Source organism: Ornithorhynchus anatinus, chromosome 17, assembly GCF_004115215.2.
Source record: "Ornithorhynchus anatinus isolate Pmale09 chromosome 17, mOrnAna1.pri.v4, whole genome shotgun sequence".
Taxonomy (NCBI): Eukaryota; Metazoa; Chordata; class Mammalia; order Monotremata; family Ornithorhynchidae; genus Ornithorhynchus; species Ornithorhynchus anatinus.
In genome coordinates this window covers 14,798,429-14,813,862 of record NC_041744.1, presented here as the reverse complement: position 1 = coordinate 14,813,862, position 15,434 = coordinate 14,798,429, and the positions used below count along the sequence as shown (strand labels likewise).

At 49.1% G+C, this 15,434-nt stretch overlaps 1 protein-coding gene across 10 annotated transcripts in view; it reads left to right on the top strand.

The window, feature by feature from the left end:
• The first annotated feature begins 1,946 nt into the window (after positions 1-1,946).
• SYNRG (synergin gamma) overlaps positions 1,947-15,434 on the top strand; it is a 61,989-nt gene continuing 48,501 nt past the window's right edge. For 4 of the 10 annotated variants that reach the window (XM_029082807.2, XM_029082808.2, XM_029082806.2 and 1 more), the window contains exons 1-3: positions 1,951-2,107; positions 11,236-11,276; positions 12,760-12,878. In XM_029082807.2, the coding sequence (XP_028938640.1) occupies positions 1,995-2,107; positions 11,236-11,276; positions 12,760-12,878 (273 nt within the window). In that variant the 5' untranslated portion in view covers positions 1,951-1,994. Of the gene's footprint in view, positions 2,108-11,235; positions 11,277-12,759; positions 12,879-15,434 lie in introns of all 10 variants that reach the window. The other 6 variants (XM_029082802.2, XM_029082801.2, XM_029082800.2 and 3 more) reach the window with 3 other exon arrangements.

Sequence of the window (15,434 nt, the reverse complement as noted above, 5' to 3'; positions counted from 1 at the left end):
GCCTTCTATTTATCATGATAATGTTGTCTTGTTTGGTTCTGCCGTCTGTCTCCCCCTTTCAGACTGTGGGCCCGTCATGGGCAGGGATGTTCTCTCTCTGTTGCCCAATTGTCCATTCCAAGCGCCTAGTCCAGTGCTCTGCACATGGTAAGCGCTCAATAAATACCATTGAATGAATGAGTGATTATTCTTTTTACAGATATCATCATGATCATTATGACTATTCGCCTCACAGACACCATCATCACTAGTGAGCCCGTCACGGGGCAGGGATGGTCTCCCTCTGTTGCCCAATTGTCCATTCCAAGCGCCTAGTCCAGTGGTCTGCACATGGTAAGCGCTCAATAAATACCATTGAATGAATGAGTGATTATTCTTTTTACAGATAGCATCATGATCGTTATGACTATTCGCTTCACAGATACCATCGTGACCAGTATTACTATTCGCCTCACAGACGACACCATCATCACTAGTGAGCCCATCATGGAGCAGGGCTGGTCTCTCTCTGTTGCCCAATTGTATATTCGATAGTATTTATTGAGCGCTTACTATGTGCAGAGCACTGTACTAAGCGCTTGGAATGGACAAATCGGCAACAGATAGAGACAGTCCCTGCCCACTGACGGGCTTACAGTCTAATCGGGGGAGACGGACGGACAAAAACAACAGCAGTAAATAGAATCAAGGGGATGAACATCTCATTAAAACAACGGCAGTAAATAGAATCAAGGGGATGAGAAGCAGCGTGGCTCAGTGGAAAGAGCCTGGGCTTCGGAGTCAGAGGTCACGGGTTCGATTCCCGGCTCTGCCACCTGTCAGCTGTGTGACCGTGGGCGAGTCACTTCGCTTCTCTGGGCCTCGGTTGCCTCATCTGTAAAATGGGGATGAAGACTGTGAGCCTCACGTGGGACAACCCGATGACCCTGTATCTTCCCCCAGTGCTTAGAACGGTGCTCTGCACATAGTAAGCGCTTAACAAATACCAACATTATTATTATTAAAACAATAGCAAGAAATAGAATCGAGGGGAGGTACATCTCATTAAAACAGTAGCAATAAGCAGAATCGAGGGGAGGAACATCTCATTAAAACAGTAGCAATGAATAGAATCGAGGGGAGGAACATCTCTTTAAAACAACAGCAATAAATAGAATCGAGGGGATGAAAATCTCTTTAAAACAGTAGCAATAAATAGAATCAGGGGGATGAAGATCTCATCAAAACAGCAGCAATAAGGAGAATCAAGGGGATGATCATCTCGTCAGAACAACAGCAATGAAAAGAATCAAGGGGATGAACATCTCATTAAAACAGTAGCAATAAATAGAATCGGGGGGATGAACATCTCGTCAAAACAACAGCAATCCATAGAATCAAAGGGGAAGAACGTCTCATCGAAACAAGAGCAATAAATAGAATCAAGGCGACGTGCACCTCATCAATAAAATAAATAGGGTATCCAATTGTCCATTCCAAGCGCTTGGTCCAGCGCTCCGCGCAGAGTGAACGCTCACTAAATCCCGCCGAATGAAGGAGCGCAGCGGTAGGAAGGGGGAGGGTCCTTGCGCGGGCCCCGCCCCCCGGGCGCCGGTCACGTGGTCCCCCCTCCCCTCGGGCGTTCGGACGCCGCGGCCGAGCGGCGCCGGAGCGGGTCACGTGACGGGACGGCGGGGCCCCCCGCCCCCCGATGGCGGTCACGTGGTCACCCCGCTCCGCCTCGGGCGTTCGGGCGCCGCGGCCGAGCGGCTCCGGAGCGGGTCACGTGGCGAGCTTCGGGCTCCGCCCCCCCTCCGGGTGGAGGTCACGTGGTCCCCCCTCCCCCTCGGGCGTTCGGACGCCGCGGCCGAGCGGCTCCGGAGCGGGTCACGTGGCGAGCTTCGGGCTCCGCCCCCGCCGGGCGCGGTCCCGTGAAGGCGCTGGGGCTGCACAGCGGGGAGGGGCGGGAGCGGCCCCGGCTCCGGCTCCGGCTCGGCCCGAGGGGCCCGGACGCCATGGCGCTGCGCCCGGGAGCCCCGCAGCCCGCCGCCGCCGCCACCGCCCCGCCACCGCCACCGGGACCAACGGCCGCAGCAGCAGCGGCGGGAGGCGCCGGCGGGGGCGGCAGGTGCGTGGGTCGGGGAGCCCCCGCCGGGGCCTCCGCTCCTCTCCCCGCCCTCCCGCCCTCCCGGCCGGTCCTTTCCTTTCCTTTCCTTTCCTTTTCCTTTCCGTTCCCCCCGCTCCCTTCCCCTCCGCCCTTTCCCCTCCCACTGCTCCCCGCCGCTCCCTCGCCTTGCCCCGGCCCCTCTCCCCCAGCCGAGCCCCGGACGACTCCTCCGGGAAGCCTTCCCCCACCTCCCCACCCACCCCGCCAGCCGCCGTTTACATCTACCGCTAATAATGTCGCTTTGGGTAAGCGCTTACTCTGTGCCGAGCACTGTCCTGAGCGCTGGGGGGGGGGGGGTGTCCATCCTCTTGCTTCTATTGATCGACGAGATGTTCATGCTCTTGATTCTATTGATCGATGAGATGTTCGTCCTCTTGATTCTATTGATTGCTATTGTTTTGATGAGATGTACGTCTCCTTGGTTCTATCTATTGCTATTGTTTTAATAATAATAATGAGGATGTTGGTATTTGTTAGGCGCTTACTCTGTGTTCTAAGCGCTGGGGGAGATCCAGGGTCATCAGGGGGTCCCACGTGAGGCTCACAGTTAACCCCCATTTTACAGAGGAGGCAACTGAGGCCCAGAGAAGTGAAGCGACTTGCCCACAGTCACGCAGCTGACAAGTGGCAGGGCCGGGATTCGAACGCATGACTCCTGACTCCCAAGCCTGGCCTCTTTCCACTGAGCCACGCTGCTTCTCTGTCGAGTGACTTGCCCACAGTCACACAGCTGACAAGCGGCGGAGGCGGGATTGGAACCCGCGATTTCTGACTCCCAAATCCGTGGTTCTTCCCCTAAGCCACAGCGCTTCTCATAGTGTGCTTCTCGTTTAATGAGCGCCTGCTCTCGATCCCTGGTATTTAATGAGCGCCTCCTTTTAATCGGTGATATTTAAGGCTTGTTCTCAATCAGTCATACTTATTGAACATTTACTATCAATCGGTCATACTTATTGAGTGCTTACTGTCAATCAGTTCTTACTGAGCACTTACTATCCAGCGACGGTACTTATCGAGCACCTGGTATCAGTCGGTGATACTTGTTGAGTGGCGGAGAGTAGTGGAGAGAGCACGGGCCCGGGAGTCGGGAGGTCATGAGTTCTAATCCCAGCTCCGCCACCTATCTGCTGTGTGACCTAGGGTGAGTCACTTCGCTTCTCTGGGCCGCAGTTCCCTCATCGGTAAAATGAGGATGGAGACTGTGAGCCCCATGTGGGACAGGGACTGTATCCACCTGCTCCATCTGCTTGTATCCACCCCAGCGCTTAGTACCGTGCCTGGCACATAGCGCTTAAATACCATGATTATTGTTTTTATTATTATTATCAGTCAGTGGTACTTATTGAGCACTTATGGGTCAGTGGTATTTACTGAGAACTTACTCTTAATTACTAGTATTTTATTGAGCACTTTCAATCAGCTAGTGGTATTTGAGTGCTTACTGTCCATCGGTGGTATTTACTGAGCATTTACTATCCGTCAGTGGTATTTATTGAGTGCTTACTATCCATCAGTGGTATTTATTGAGAACTTTTAATCAGTTGTATTTTATTGAGCACTTTCAATCAGTTAGTGGTATTTATTGAGCACTTAGTGGTATTTATTGAGCACTTACTAGCCATCAGTGGAATTTATTGAGTGCTTACTAGCCATCAGTGGTATTTATTGAGTGCTTACTAGCCATCAATCAGTGGTAATCAATTAGTGGCATTGATTGAGTGCTTACTATGTGCAGAGCACTGTACTAAGCACTTGGGAGAGTACGGTCCAACAGACTTAGCAGACGCGTTCCCTGCCCACAGGTTTACAGTCCCGAGGGCAAGTTGTCAGCGCTTAGTGCAGTTCTCTGCACAGAGTAAGCGCTCAGTAAATATCACCGATTGAAGAGAGCCTGTCTCGGGGCGCGGAGAAGTAGGCTCGGAAGGGACGCTCGTGAGAAACCGGGGGAGGAGCTAGACTTCAGGCGTAACTGGTTTGGGGGTGACGAGGACTTCTTTGCTTTCGGTTATTGTCTTTGTTCACGATGGAGAGGATGGGCCGAAGACGGGGGAGATGAACTTGGCGTCTTCCTCTGTAGCGAGGGGGAATTGCTGATGACAGTGCACAGGGTTTTTCCACCACCTCTATCCCTCGCAAGTTAGGAAAACCGAGAAACAGTGAGCGACAGTCAAGGATTCTCCACCGGTTTTTGCAGAGACGATAATAGACGGGGAAAACTTCCCAGTCGGTTGCTTAGCAGCCGAGTGGAAGTGTAGCTTGGCGTACTTTAGCTCAAGCTGTTCGTAGGATAGCTGTATGAAACTGGAAAATCGGCTGCCTACTTACATTGAATATCTAAGGAAATATTGAATTGCTATTTCTGTAAGAGCCACCAGCTCTGAAAATCTAAATCTTGTTAAGCAGGCCAGCTGCTCACCACTGTGCTAGCCTTCTCACCGTGTCTCGATCTTGCCCGTCCCGCCGCCGACCCCCGGCCCACGTCCTGCCTCTGGCCCGCAACGCCCTCCCTCCTCAGATCCGACAGTTCCTCTCCCCTCCCTTCGAAGCCTTATTAAAAGTACGTCTCCTCCGAGAGGCCTTCCCGGACCGAGCCCCCCTTTTCCTCGTCTCCCACTCCCTTCTGCGTCGCCCTGACTTGCTCCCTTTGCTCGTCCCCCTCTCCCAGCCCCTCAGCACTTATGTACGTGTTGGTGACTATTTGTACTGATGTCTGTCTCCCCCCACCTCTAGACCGTAAGCTCGTTGTGGGCGGGGAATGCCACCGTTCATTGTTGTACTTTCCTAAGCGCTTAGTGCGGTGCTCTGTACACAGCAGGCGCTCAATACGATCGAATGAATGAATCTCCCCACTCCCCCCGCTGCCAGGAGCTACTGATTCTCCATCTGCTCAAGGAATCTGCTTAGGTCACTGCTGCAACTCTGGATTTTCCGTCTCTCGTGCTGTAGCCCCTGATTTTTCCTCTCCCGCCGGCCTTGCCCCCTTCCCAAAGGCCGACCCTTCCCAGTTCACCCCCATCCAGCCCCTCCCCACCCCTTTCACAGCCCCCACTCTTCTCTCCCACACCCCCATCCTTGTCATCCCGATCCAGTGCTGCCCGTCGCCCCTCGGCCCCCCCACCTCGCCCCCATTCAACCCCTTCCTCCTCCGCACGTCGTCTCCACCCCTCGCCCCCTCCCCACAACCTCCGCCGTGTGCGGCCTGTGGGACCCAAAATCCGTCCTGGGAAAGCTTCCCTTCATCCTTGACCTGCTCCTGTCTCAGTCGCAGCTCCTCCTCGCCATCCCTAAAACCTGGCTCTCCCCAGATGACACGGTTTCCCCTGCCACGCTCTGTGGAGCGGGACCCTCGTCTTCTCACTGGGAAGGGGGGAGGAATGGGTTTTCTTCTCTTCTCCCCAGTGCCGCTTAAGCACCGTCCCACCCCTCTCTTTCCCTGGGAAGCCCGTATCGTTCTCCCACACCAATTACTAGTGACAGTCATCTGCTGCCACCCCCAGGTCCCGCCTTCAAATTTCTGAACCATTTTGTTCCCTTTCTCACATTCCTTCTCTCCTTCTCCATCCCTACACTGACCCTTGGGGACTTGACTCTCCGTGTGGTTATCCCTGACAATCCTTCCACTGGCATCCTCCTCCCACTCCTCTCTTTCACTGACCTCCTGCCCCACCCCGCCTCATGCACTCACCAATTTTGGGTACACCATTGATTTTTTTTTAGACTCTCTTTCCAGTCTCTACCTTCACAAATTCTGAAATTCCTCTCTGACCGCAGCTTCCTCACAGGCTGTCATTCCCAAACCCCCGCAATATTCTACAGCCGTCTTACCCCATCTGGTCTCCAAACCCAAACTACCTTCTCCTGGTGCCCAAGTCGACCCACGCATCGCCCCCCTCTCCACGGAAATGAACTCCCTTGCTCCCCCGTCCCTCTGACAGTTTCGTCCCACTAACCCGCAACCCTGGATCACCTCCGCTTTCCGCCTCCTCCGCTCCTGTGCTCGAGCTGCGGTGCGCTCTTGGAGGAAATCCAGACACGTCTCTGACCTCGTCCACCTTAAATTCGTTCTTGTCCGCTTCAGTTCGGCCCTCTCCACTGCCTGAAGACAACACTTCTTCCTAATCCGTTCCCGCCGCCCCGCCAGCTCTTTCAGACATTTCCTCCTCCGATCAGTCAGTTCTGTTTATTGAGCACTCACTATGTGCAGAGCATTGTGCTAAAAACTTCCTGTACCCCTTCTCCCTCCATGTCCTTCCCCTGATGATCTGACCACAAACTTCATCTGCAGAATTGAAATCTTCAGGCGTGATAGCCCTAAAATCTCCCCTGCTCCTCTCCAATCCACCCTCCCCCTGCAATTTGAGTTTTTTTCCCCTATATTCCCTGCAGTAACTCATGATCTCTCACCTCCTCTAAATCTACCCCCTCCACCTGTGTATCTGACCCCATGCCTTCATACCTTTTAAAAAACACTCGCCCCCTCCCTTCTTCCCTCCTAGACTGCCAGTGGCTTCTTCCCCGTTGCTCTCAAATATGCCTTATTCCCATCCTAAAAAAACCCTCCCCCGACCCCACGGCTCCCTCCGGTTATCACCCCGTTTCCCTCCTGCCCTTTTCTCCAGACTTCTCGAGGGAGTTGCTTACACCAGCTGTCTCCACTTTCCCTCCTCTAGTTCTCTCCTAGAGCCTCTCCCGTCTGCCCTCTCTGCCCTCTGGATGGTCAGCCGTCGGAGGGATTCGAGGGCAGGGGAGACGAGCACAGATTGATTTATTCTTTTTCCTGGCAGTAGAGTGAAATGTGGATTGAGGTGGGGAGTGGCTGGAGGCAGAGAGGACGCTTCAGGACTCAAATTGGGAACGACACGTGCTCGGACCTGTGTGATTAGCCGTGCGGATGAGGAGGAAGGGACCGATTCTTGGGGTGTTGCGAAGGGAGAACCAACAGGATTTGGTGATGGACCGAACGTGAATTGGCAAGAATAGTGCCCGGTTTGTGAGAGAGGGTGGACAGTGCTGTTGTCCGGCGGCGATGGAGCGTATATAAACATTGATTTAATATTCTAAAGTATTTGGGGGAAATTATCATGTTTTTCAGTTGTGCGTTGCTGTTTTAATTTCAGGATCGATAGCGCTTTTTTTCATTCAATAGTATTTATTGAGCGCTTACTATGTGCAGAGCACTGTACTAAGCGCTTGGAATGTACAAATCGGCAGCAGATACAGTCCCTGCCCTTTGACGGGCTTACAGTCTAATCGAATTTTTCTAATCTAATCTAATTTTTTTGTAGGTAAGAAGTAAAACGGGTTCTCCTTCCCTTCAGGGCAATGAGTGGGGTTGAAAAAAGTAGATTTACTTGCTGGGAAAAAAGTGATCGTGCCCAAAAGAAACAGGTTTTTTTATGTGCATCATCCCATTTTTCATTTCCCTTTACGAACTTCTAATTTGCAGATGGTGTAATTGGGCAATTAAGGGTGTGAATAATTCTACGGTTGTATTTTACCATACAAGTATTTCTAAGTAGCAATTTACATTATTCTAATAAAAAAAAAACAATAAGGAATAGAGTAATGATTCTCATATGTGATTCCCATTAGAAATGTGTTAAAGTGAGGTTGGCAGCCAGGGGACTGATTCATTTTTATTTTTATTTTATTTTTTGGAGCTGGGGGGAGGTGGCTGTATCGGTCAGAATTTACCTTAGAAAATTTTTTTTAATGAGTTCTCAACTCATTTAGTGAGTTCTTGTAGGTATCTACAAATTTAGAACTCATCTCTCATTTTGGAAAGGATGAATAGTTAATGATCTGGCTTTAATTTCTTTTCAGCATGCTGATAGCGTGCCACACATCCCCAGATGAAAATTTAATTTTAATTTGATTCCAGGAGACTTGGTCTTAACCGACTTCATCTGCACTTGTTTTAAGCGGCCTTACTTCTGCCAAAGTAATTAATAACTGTGTTAAAAAGCTGAGGGCGATGAATACGTTTCAGCGGGGTCAGTATTGTTAAAATGGGAATCCAAAGGCATAGTGGGGAAAGCCCAGATCTGAGAGTCAGAGAACCTGGGTTCTAATCCTGCTCTGCCACTTCCCTGCTGGGTGACCTTGGGTAAGGCATTTAACTTCTCTGTGCCTCAGTTTCCTCATCTGTAAAATGGGGATTAAGTGCCTGTTTCCCCTCCCCCTTAGGCAGTGAATTCTATGACAGGGACTGAGCATTTCCTGTCTAGTCTGGCACTTAGTCATGAAGTGCTAATCATACAGAAAGTACTTAAAATACCAAGTGCTCTCTAAATTTGGGGTCTCAGACAGCCCCTTAAGGAGGCTAGTTTGTTTCATTAAAGGACCAAAGTTATTTTTTGGAAGGCTGTGAGCTGATGGCTTCGGAAGAGAAAGAAAAGTAGCCAGTAGCCAGTGAACGAGCCAATCTTTCAAGTATACTTGAGTGTTTGCAGTTGAGTGCCTTGAGTAGACTTTTAGGGGCAGCAGTACAAAATAAGTAATAAAAGATGGGATTCCTACTTTGAAGGGACTCATGATCTTTTGAGGGAGGCACCCGTCCTGATTCTGTTTCTACTGATATTAACGATTGTGGCACTTAAGCACTTACTCTGTACCAAGCACTGTATTAAGTGCCGGGGTTGACACAAGGTAATTGCGGTGGACACGATCCCTGTCCCACATGGGGCTCGCAGCCTGAGCAGGTATTTAATCCCCGTTGTACAGATGAGGAAGCTGAGGCGTAGAGAAGTGCAGTGACTTACCCAAGGTCACAAAGCAGGCAAGTGGGAGGGCTGGGATTAGAACCCAGCTCCTCGGATTCTGAGGCCCGGGTTTTTTCCACTAGGAAGGCGGCACACGTGAGTAAATAAATAATAAATGAACAAGAACGTGGATCTAAGGCTATGGCCAAGAAGGCAAGGAGATTAATTAGGGAATGCTTTCCGGAGGAGAGTGGAGTTTAAGGAAGGAGGGAAATGGTTTAGTAAAGGGAAAAAGTAAAGAGAAGCAGCGGGGCTTAGTGGAAAGAGCCTGGGCTTGGCAGTCAGAGGATGTGGGATCTAATCCCAGCTCCGCCACTTGTCTACTGTGTGACCTTGGGCAAGCCACTTCACTTCTCTGGGCCTCGGTTACCTCATCTGTAAAATGGGGATTAAAACTGTGAGCCCCACTTGGGACCACCTGATTACCGGTATCTACCCCAGCGCTTGGAACGGTGTTTAGCCCATAGTAAGTGTTTAACAAATAGCATAATTCTTATGATCATTGTTATTATTAAGGTCATTTCAGGTGAGGAGAAAGCCCAGAGCACTTGGGTAAAGGTGTAATGAGAATCTTGGGAATTTTGCTTATGTTTGGTGGCTTTGAGTCTTTATTCTTTATTTGGAGTTTTGGTTGCCCAGGCTACTCTCGAAAATATCTAATAATTACCTTTGATGTGCATTATAATTATAATTGTGATGGTTAAGCACTTACTATGTGCCACGCACTGTCGCGTAGGGGTGGATCCAAAATCATCGGGTTGGGCACAATCCCTGTCCTACATGGGGCTCACAGTCTTAATCCCCAATTTACAGGTGAGGTAACTGAGACACAGGGAAGTTGCCATCTGCTCAAGGTCCCATAGCAGACAAGTGACAGAGTCGGGATTAGAACCCAGGTCCTCTGACTCCCAGAACTGGGCTCTTTCCACTAGGCCATGCCGCTTCTCATGTTTGCTTGTCTTTCCCTTCCTCTCCCTCCTCCTGCCTCCCCACCCCACTTAGAATTTAAAATTCTTGAAGGCAGGGACTTTGACTTTTATTTTTCTGGGTTCCACTCAACTTGCAGTATTCTCTTGGTCCGAGGTGTTTAATAAATTTGGTGTTGGGTAAACGCACAGAGAGCTGTTCGAGGAGATAGCAGGGATGAGAACTCAGAACCCTTAAAAAATCATCTTTAAATATCATAATCTAAATAAGTGATACCTGACCCAAAGACTAGGGAAAAAACAAAACTAACCATGAATTTAAAGATGATTTCTAAGATTTGTGTCTATTTCATATGCTTAATATATAATCTATATAGCCTTTCATGCTGGTTACCTAAAAGCAGCTTTAAAGGTGGAAATAGCTTTCTTTAAAAAGCAAACATTCCATGAGATTTCAATTTTCTCTGTTAAAAAGTGAACGCTAACGTATACATCCCCAAGTCTTGGTGTTTTGTTTTTTTTTTAATGGTATTTTCTAAGTGCTTACTATATGTCAACAGGGTTCTAAGCACAGGATGAGGTTTGTCGGTTCAAGTTAGGTCGGTCACAGTTCCTGTACCACATTGGGTTGGGAGGCTAAGTGGAGGGAGAACAGGTATCGCTACTTAAAGTTGAGTAAACGGAGGCCCAGAGAAGGTAAGTGACTCGCTCAAGGTCACACAGCAAGGAGTTAGCAGAGCCGGGATTAGGGTCCACGTCTTTCCGGTCTCCAAGCCCGTGCTCTCTCCACGAGGCCACACTGCTTCTCTGATTCCTTGGAGCTGTTGCCTTGGGGACCATGGTTCAGTGAGGAACCTGCCCTGAATGGTTTAGGGGTTCACCAGTTGAGAGGCCTTGGGGGTCCTTGTAATAATTATTATTATTATGGTATTCGTTAAGCGCTTACTGTGTTCCAGACGCTGTTCTACCCCCTGGGTTAGATACAAAATAATCGGTTTGGATGCCGCCCCTGTCCCACATCGGGCTCACAATCTTAGTGGCCATTTTACAGATGAGGGAACTGAGGCCCAGAGAAGTGAAATGACTGGCTCAGGGTCACACGGCAGACAAGTGGCAGAGCTGGGATTAGAACCCAGGTCCTTCTAACTCCCAGGCCCGTGCTCTATCCACTAGGCCACGCAGCATCTCATGAGTTCCTTTTGAATTTCTTTCGTCTCTGCCGCAACCGATGAATGCTGGTCTTGGGTTCAGTTCCCCTAGTGCTTAAAAGTAACCTTTGCTCAGATTCCGCTGTATAACTGCTGCACGCTTTTGTCCTCCCTGATAGACAATCATATGTCGTGGTGCGAAAGTTTGAGCTCCGTGTTTATGTGGTCATGACCCTTATTTGCTTTCATTTCAGCTTCATGTTTCCCGTGGCGGGCGGACTGGGGCCCCCTCAAGGTATGTAAAGAGTTTAGATTTTAAACTTCTCCCGTCCTTCTGCTGTCTCTTTCAGCATGAGGTTGAGTGGATCGGCACACAGTCAGTGAATTCGCTGTGTAGAGAACCTTGAACATTCAAGGCGAATGCAGCCTTGAACATTTGGCTGGAATTCTTGAGATTCTTCGGGGCCTTTTTAGAAAGTCTTGTTACGAGTGGACAGTGAGACTTTTCCCAGTCGATGGTGTTTATTGGACGCTTCCTGTGGGCAGAGCACTGTAGTAGATGCTTGGAGAAAATATGCCACAATAGAGTTGGTGGATGTGTTCCTGCCCATCGGTGGTATTGGAGTGCTTACTAAATGCAGAGCATTGTACTGAGTATAGGGGGACAATACAATACAATGAAGTTGGTAGACTTGGTCATTGCCCTCAAGGAATTTGGAGTCTACAGGGGAAGATAGATATTAAATTGCAAAGAAAGGAATTAAAAGAATGCGTACATTAGTGCTCAGGGGCTGGGGCGTGTAGCAAAGCGAAAAAGTCCTTACCCTTTCATCATTTTCCTCTGAGGGAAGACTTTTAGAGCATAGAGAATCAACAGATAAGCTGTTCTAAGAACTTGCAAGGAAAGTTTTTTTATAAATAGTATCTGTTAAGCGCTTACTGGGTGTCTAACACTGTTCTAAGCACTGGGGCAGATAGAGATTAATTAGGTTGGATACAATCCCTATCCCACATGGGGCTCGCAGTCTGAGCAGTAGCTGAGCCGTCCCTCTAGACTGTAAGCTCTTTGTGGATAGGGAACGTGTCTTCCGACTCTAATACTCTCCCAAGCGCTTAGTATGGCGCTCTGAACACAGTATTAAGCACCCAGTAAATACCACTGATTTGTGTGTTTTTTTCCTATTTCCAACCTTCTTTCTCCATAATGATTTGGTTTTGGTCGAAAATGACCATGCGTTGACACTAACATCTTAGGCCTCTTAATCATTGGGAATTCATGGAAACTCGTCTTAAGCCTCAAACTCTTTCTCTTAATTGCTTGAATCCCTGTTTTTTCTTAAGTAAAATCTGCCAACAAAGGAAAGCCCTCCTGGGAGAGGAGGCAGTTTCAGAAAGACCGGTTGCTTAACCATAGCTAGCAGCTGCCATTCTGGAAGAAGGGGTGTCAGGAAACATCCCGAAAACCTAACCAGCTGTCCTATAAAAGAACAGCACAGCAGGGCATTTGACACCTGAACCCTGGTTAAATGGTGGAAGATGGGGGAGGCAGGTTGTAGAACTTTTCGAACTCCAATATGCTCAATCTCTCCTCCACCTCTTGGGTCAGATAGTATCAAACTCAACTCGTGCTTTTGTAACAAACTTTTAATGTGTTGATCCACTCACTGCCTCTGGAGCAGTTGCCCTAGGTGACGAGTTCTTGCGTTCGTTTCCCGGTAATGCTAGCAAATTGCTAAATGGCTTTAGTGACTTGTTTTGTTTTTTTTCTTGCGGTACAGGTATGATGCCTTTGCAGCAGCAGGGCTTTCCAATGGTCTCCGTCATGCAGCCGAACATGCAGGGGATAATGGGAATGAATTACAGTTCCCAGATGTCTACGGGACCTCTGTCCATGCAGGTAATATGTTTCTACCACTAGACCTTCATGCATTTCTGTGTCCGATTCAGTGTCGTTCCTCCTCTAGACTGTAAACTCCTTGTGGGCAGGGAGGGTGTCTACTTACCCCGTTCTATTATATTCTCCCAAAGGCTGCACACAATAATTGTGGTATTTGTTAAGCACTGACTTATTCCAGGCACTGTCCTAAGAGCTGGGGTGGATGCAAGCAAATCAGGTTAGACGCCATCCCTGTCGTTGAATTGGTACTTTCCAAGCGCTTAGTACCGTGCTCTGCACACAGTAAGCGCTCAATAAATACGATTGAATGAATGAACGGGACGCCCAGCCTCAATCCCCAGTTTACAGATGAGGTACCCAGAGAAGTGAAGCGACTTGCCCAAGGTCACGCAGCCCACAAGTGGCGGAGCCGGGATTAGAACCCACAACCTTCTGACTCCCAAGCCTGTGGTCTATCCACTGCACCATGCCGCCACAACAGAAATTCCCCTGTTAAGAATCCAGAAATAGAGTTGCTGGCACCTCACCCAGTAACTGGTTGGAAACTTCCAAATATTGTTAAATGAGATAGACAGTAAGACTGACAGTTTGCAGCGAGATCCCAGAAACTTATTTTAACACTTAGTTCCAAAGAGCTCTAAGCTAAGCAACCAAGTCCCAAGCTGTTACTCTTCGCTGAGCCGCTAAATCGACTTAAAAAAAAAAAAAAATGTATGGAATGCATAAAACACATTTGCCCACATCTAACTCTTTAGCATATAAGTGAGTAGTTCCTCTCTGATACAGCAAGATTTTCCCTGAGAGGGCGTGTTGACTAGTGAAATTGGTATTCTGAGGACAATTGTTTCTTTGGTGAGATAAGGGGAAGTGTTCCAAATTGCCGATTACCTTCATATGTATCCCTTGAGCGCTTGTCTTTCACCCCACCTTCAGCACTTTCGCACATATCCGTAATTTATTTAGATTACTCTTCGTCTCACCCTCTAGACCGTAAGCTCGTTGTGGTAAGGGACCGTGTCTGCCAACTCTGTCGAGTGCTTAGCATTGTGCCCCGCACACAGTAAATGCTCAGTAAATGCCATCAGATGGTTGACACGTGCGAAAAGGGTGCCGGATTTATGAATGTAAATAAGTGTCTTTTTTATGGTATCTGTTAAGCACTTCCTATGTGTCAGGCAGTATACTAAGCGCTGGGGTAGATACGAGCTAATAAGGTTGGACAGAGTCCCTGTCCCGTGTGGGGCTCACCGTCTCCATCAGAACAGTGCCTGGCACGTAGTAAGCGCTTAACAGGTTCCATCATCATCATCAATCCCCATTTTACAGATGAGGTAACTGAGAAGCGAAGTGACTTCACACAGCATTTATTCATTCAGTCGTATTTATTGGGCACTTACCGTGTGCAAAGCACTGTCCTAAGCGCTTGGGAGAGTACAGTGTAACAGTAAACAGACAGATCCCCCGCCCCCAACGAGTTTACAGTCTACAGCAGACAGGTAGCGGAGCCGGGATTAGGATCCTGGTCCTTCTGGCTCCCAGACCCGAGTTCTATCCTCTACGTCACGCTGCTTCTCTTTCCTTCCTTCTCAGTCTCCTCCGGTAAAGCCTGCCATGGGCGAGGTCGCGTTGGCCCAAGGAATTGTGGGGTTCAGGATTAAGTTGGTCTAAATTCCCTCTTGGAGCCTCAAGGTTGGAGGGGCAGCAGCTTTGCGAAGTGCAGTGATGGTATCGTGACCTTCATTCAGTAGTATTTATTGAGCGCTTACTATGTGCAGAGCACTGTAATGATGCCGGTATTTGTTAAGCGCTTACTCTGTGCAAAGCACTGTTCTGAGCGCTGGGGGAGATACAGGGTCATCAGGTTGTCCCCCGTGGGGCTCACGTTTTAATCCCCATTTTCCAGATGAGGTCACTGAGGCACAGCGCTTGGTTCCGTGTGCGTAGCCTGTATTCCGACTCTGCCCTTTGTCCGCTGCGTGACTGTAGGCAAGTCACTTCACTTCTCTGTGCCTCAGTTCCCTCATCTGTAAAATGGGAGTGAAGATTGTGAGCCTCACGTGGGACATCCTCATTCCCCTGTATCTACCCCAGCGCTTAGAACAGTGCTCTGCACATAGTAAGCGCATAACAAATACCAGCATTATTAGTATATTCCCCTGGAGTTAGTAAGGCCCAGCTCTGTTCAGCTTGGGGTATCAGCCTGGGTAGGATTCTAGCCCCTGGGCAAGTACCCAACCACAAACAAGAAGAAACAAGGGCCGCCCTGTGCTGGACTGTAAGATCGTTGTTGGGTAGGGATCACACGGAACAACTCTGTACTTTCCCAGTGCCAGAAAGGGGGCCATAAATACTTTAGATTGACTGGTACTTTTTTTTTTTCTTCTTTATTAATCCTGGGACTGTTCCAGAGCCCCTTTATGCCACTGGATTGGGCTAAGGCAGGTGTGGGAAAACTTTGCCAATCGCTAGGAATTCCAAGGGATCTTCACTGAGTCTGACCTGGCCATGAAAATCTAGAACACCCCCCCGACGTGGGCAAGTTGATCCCGAACAGTA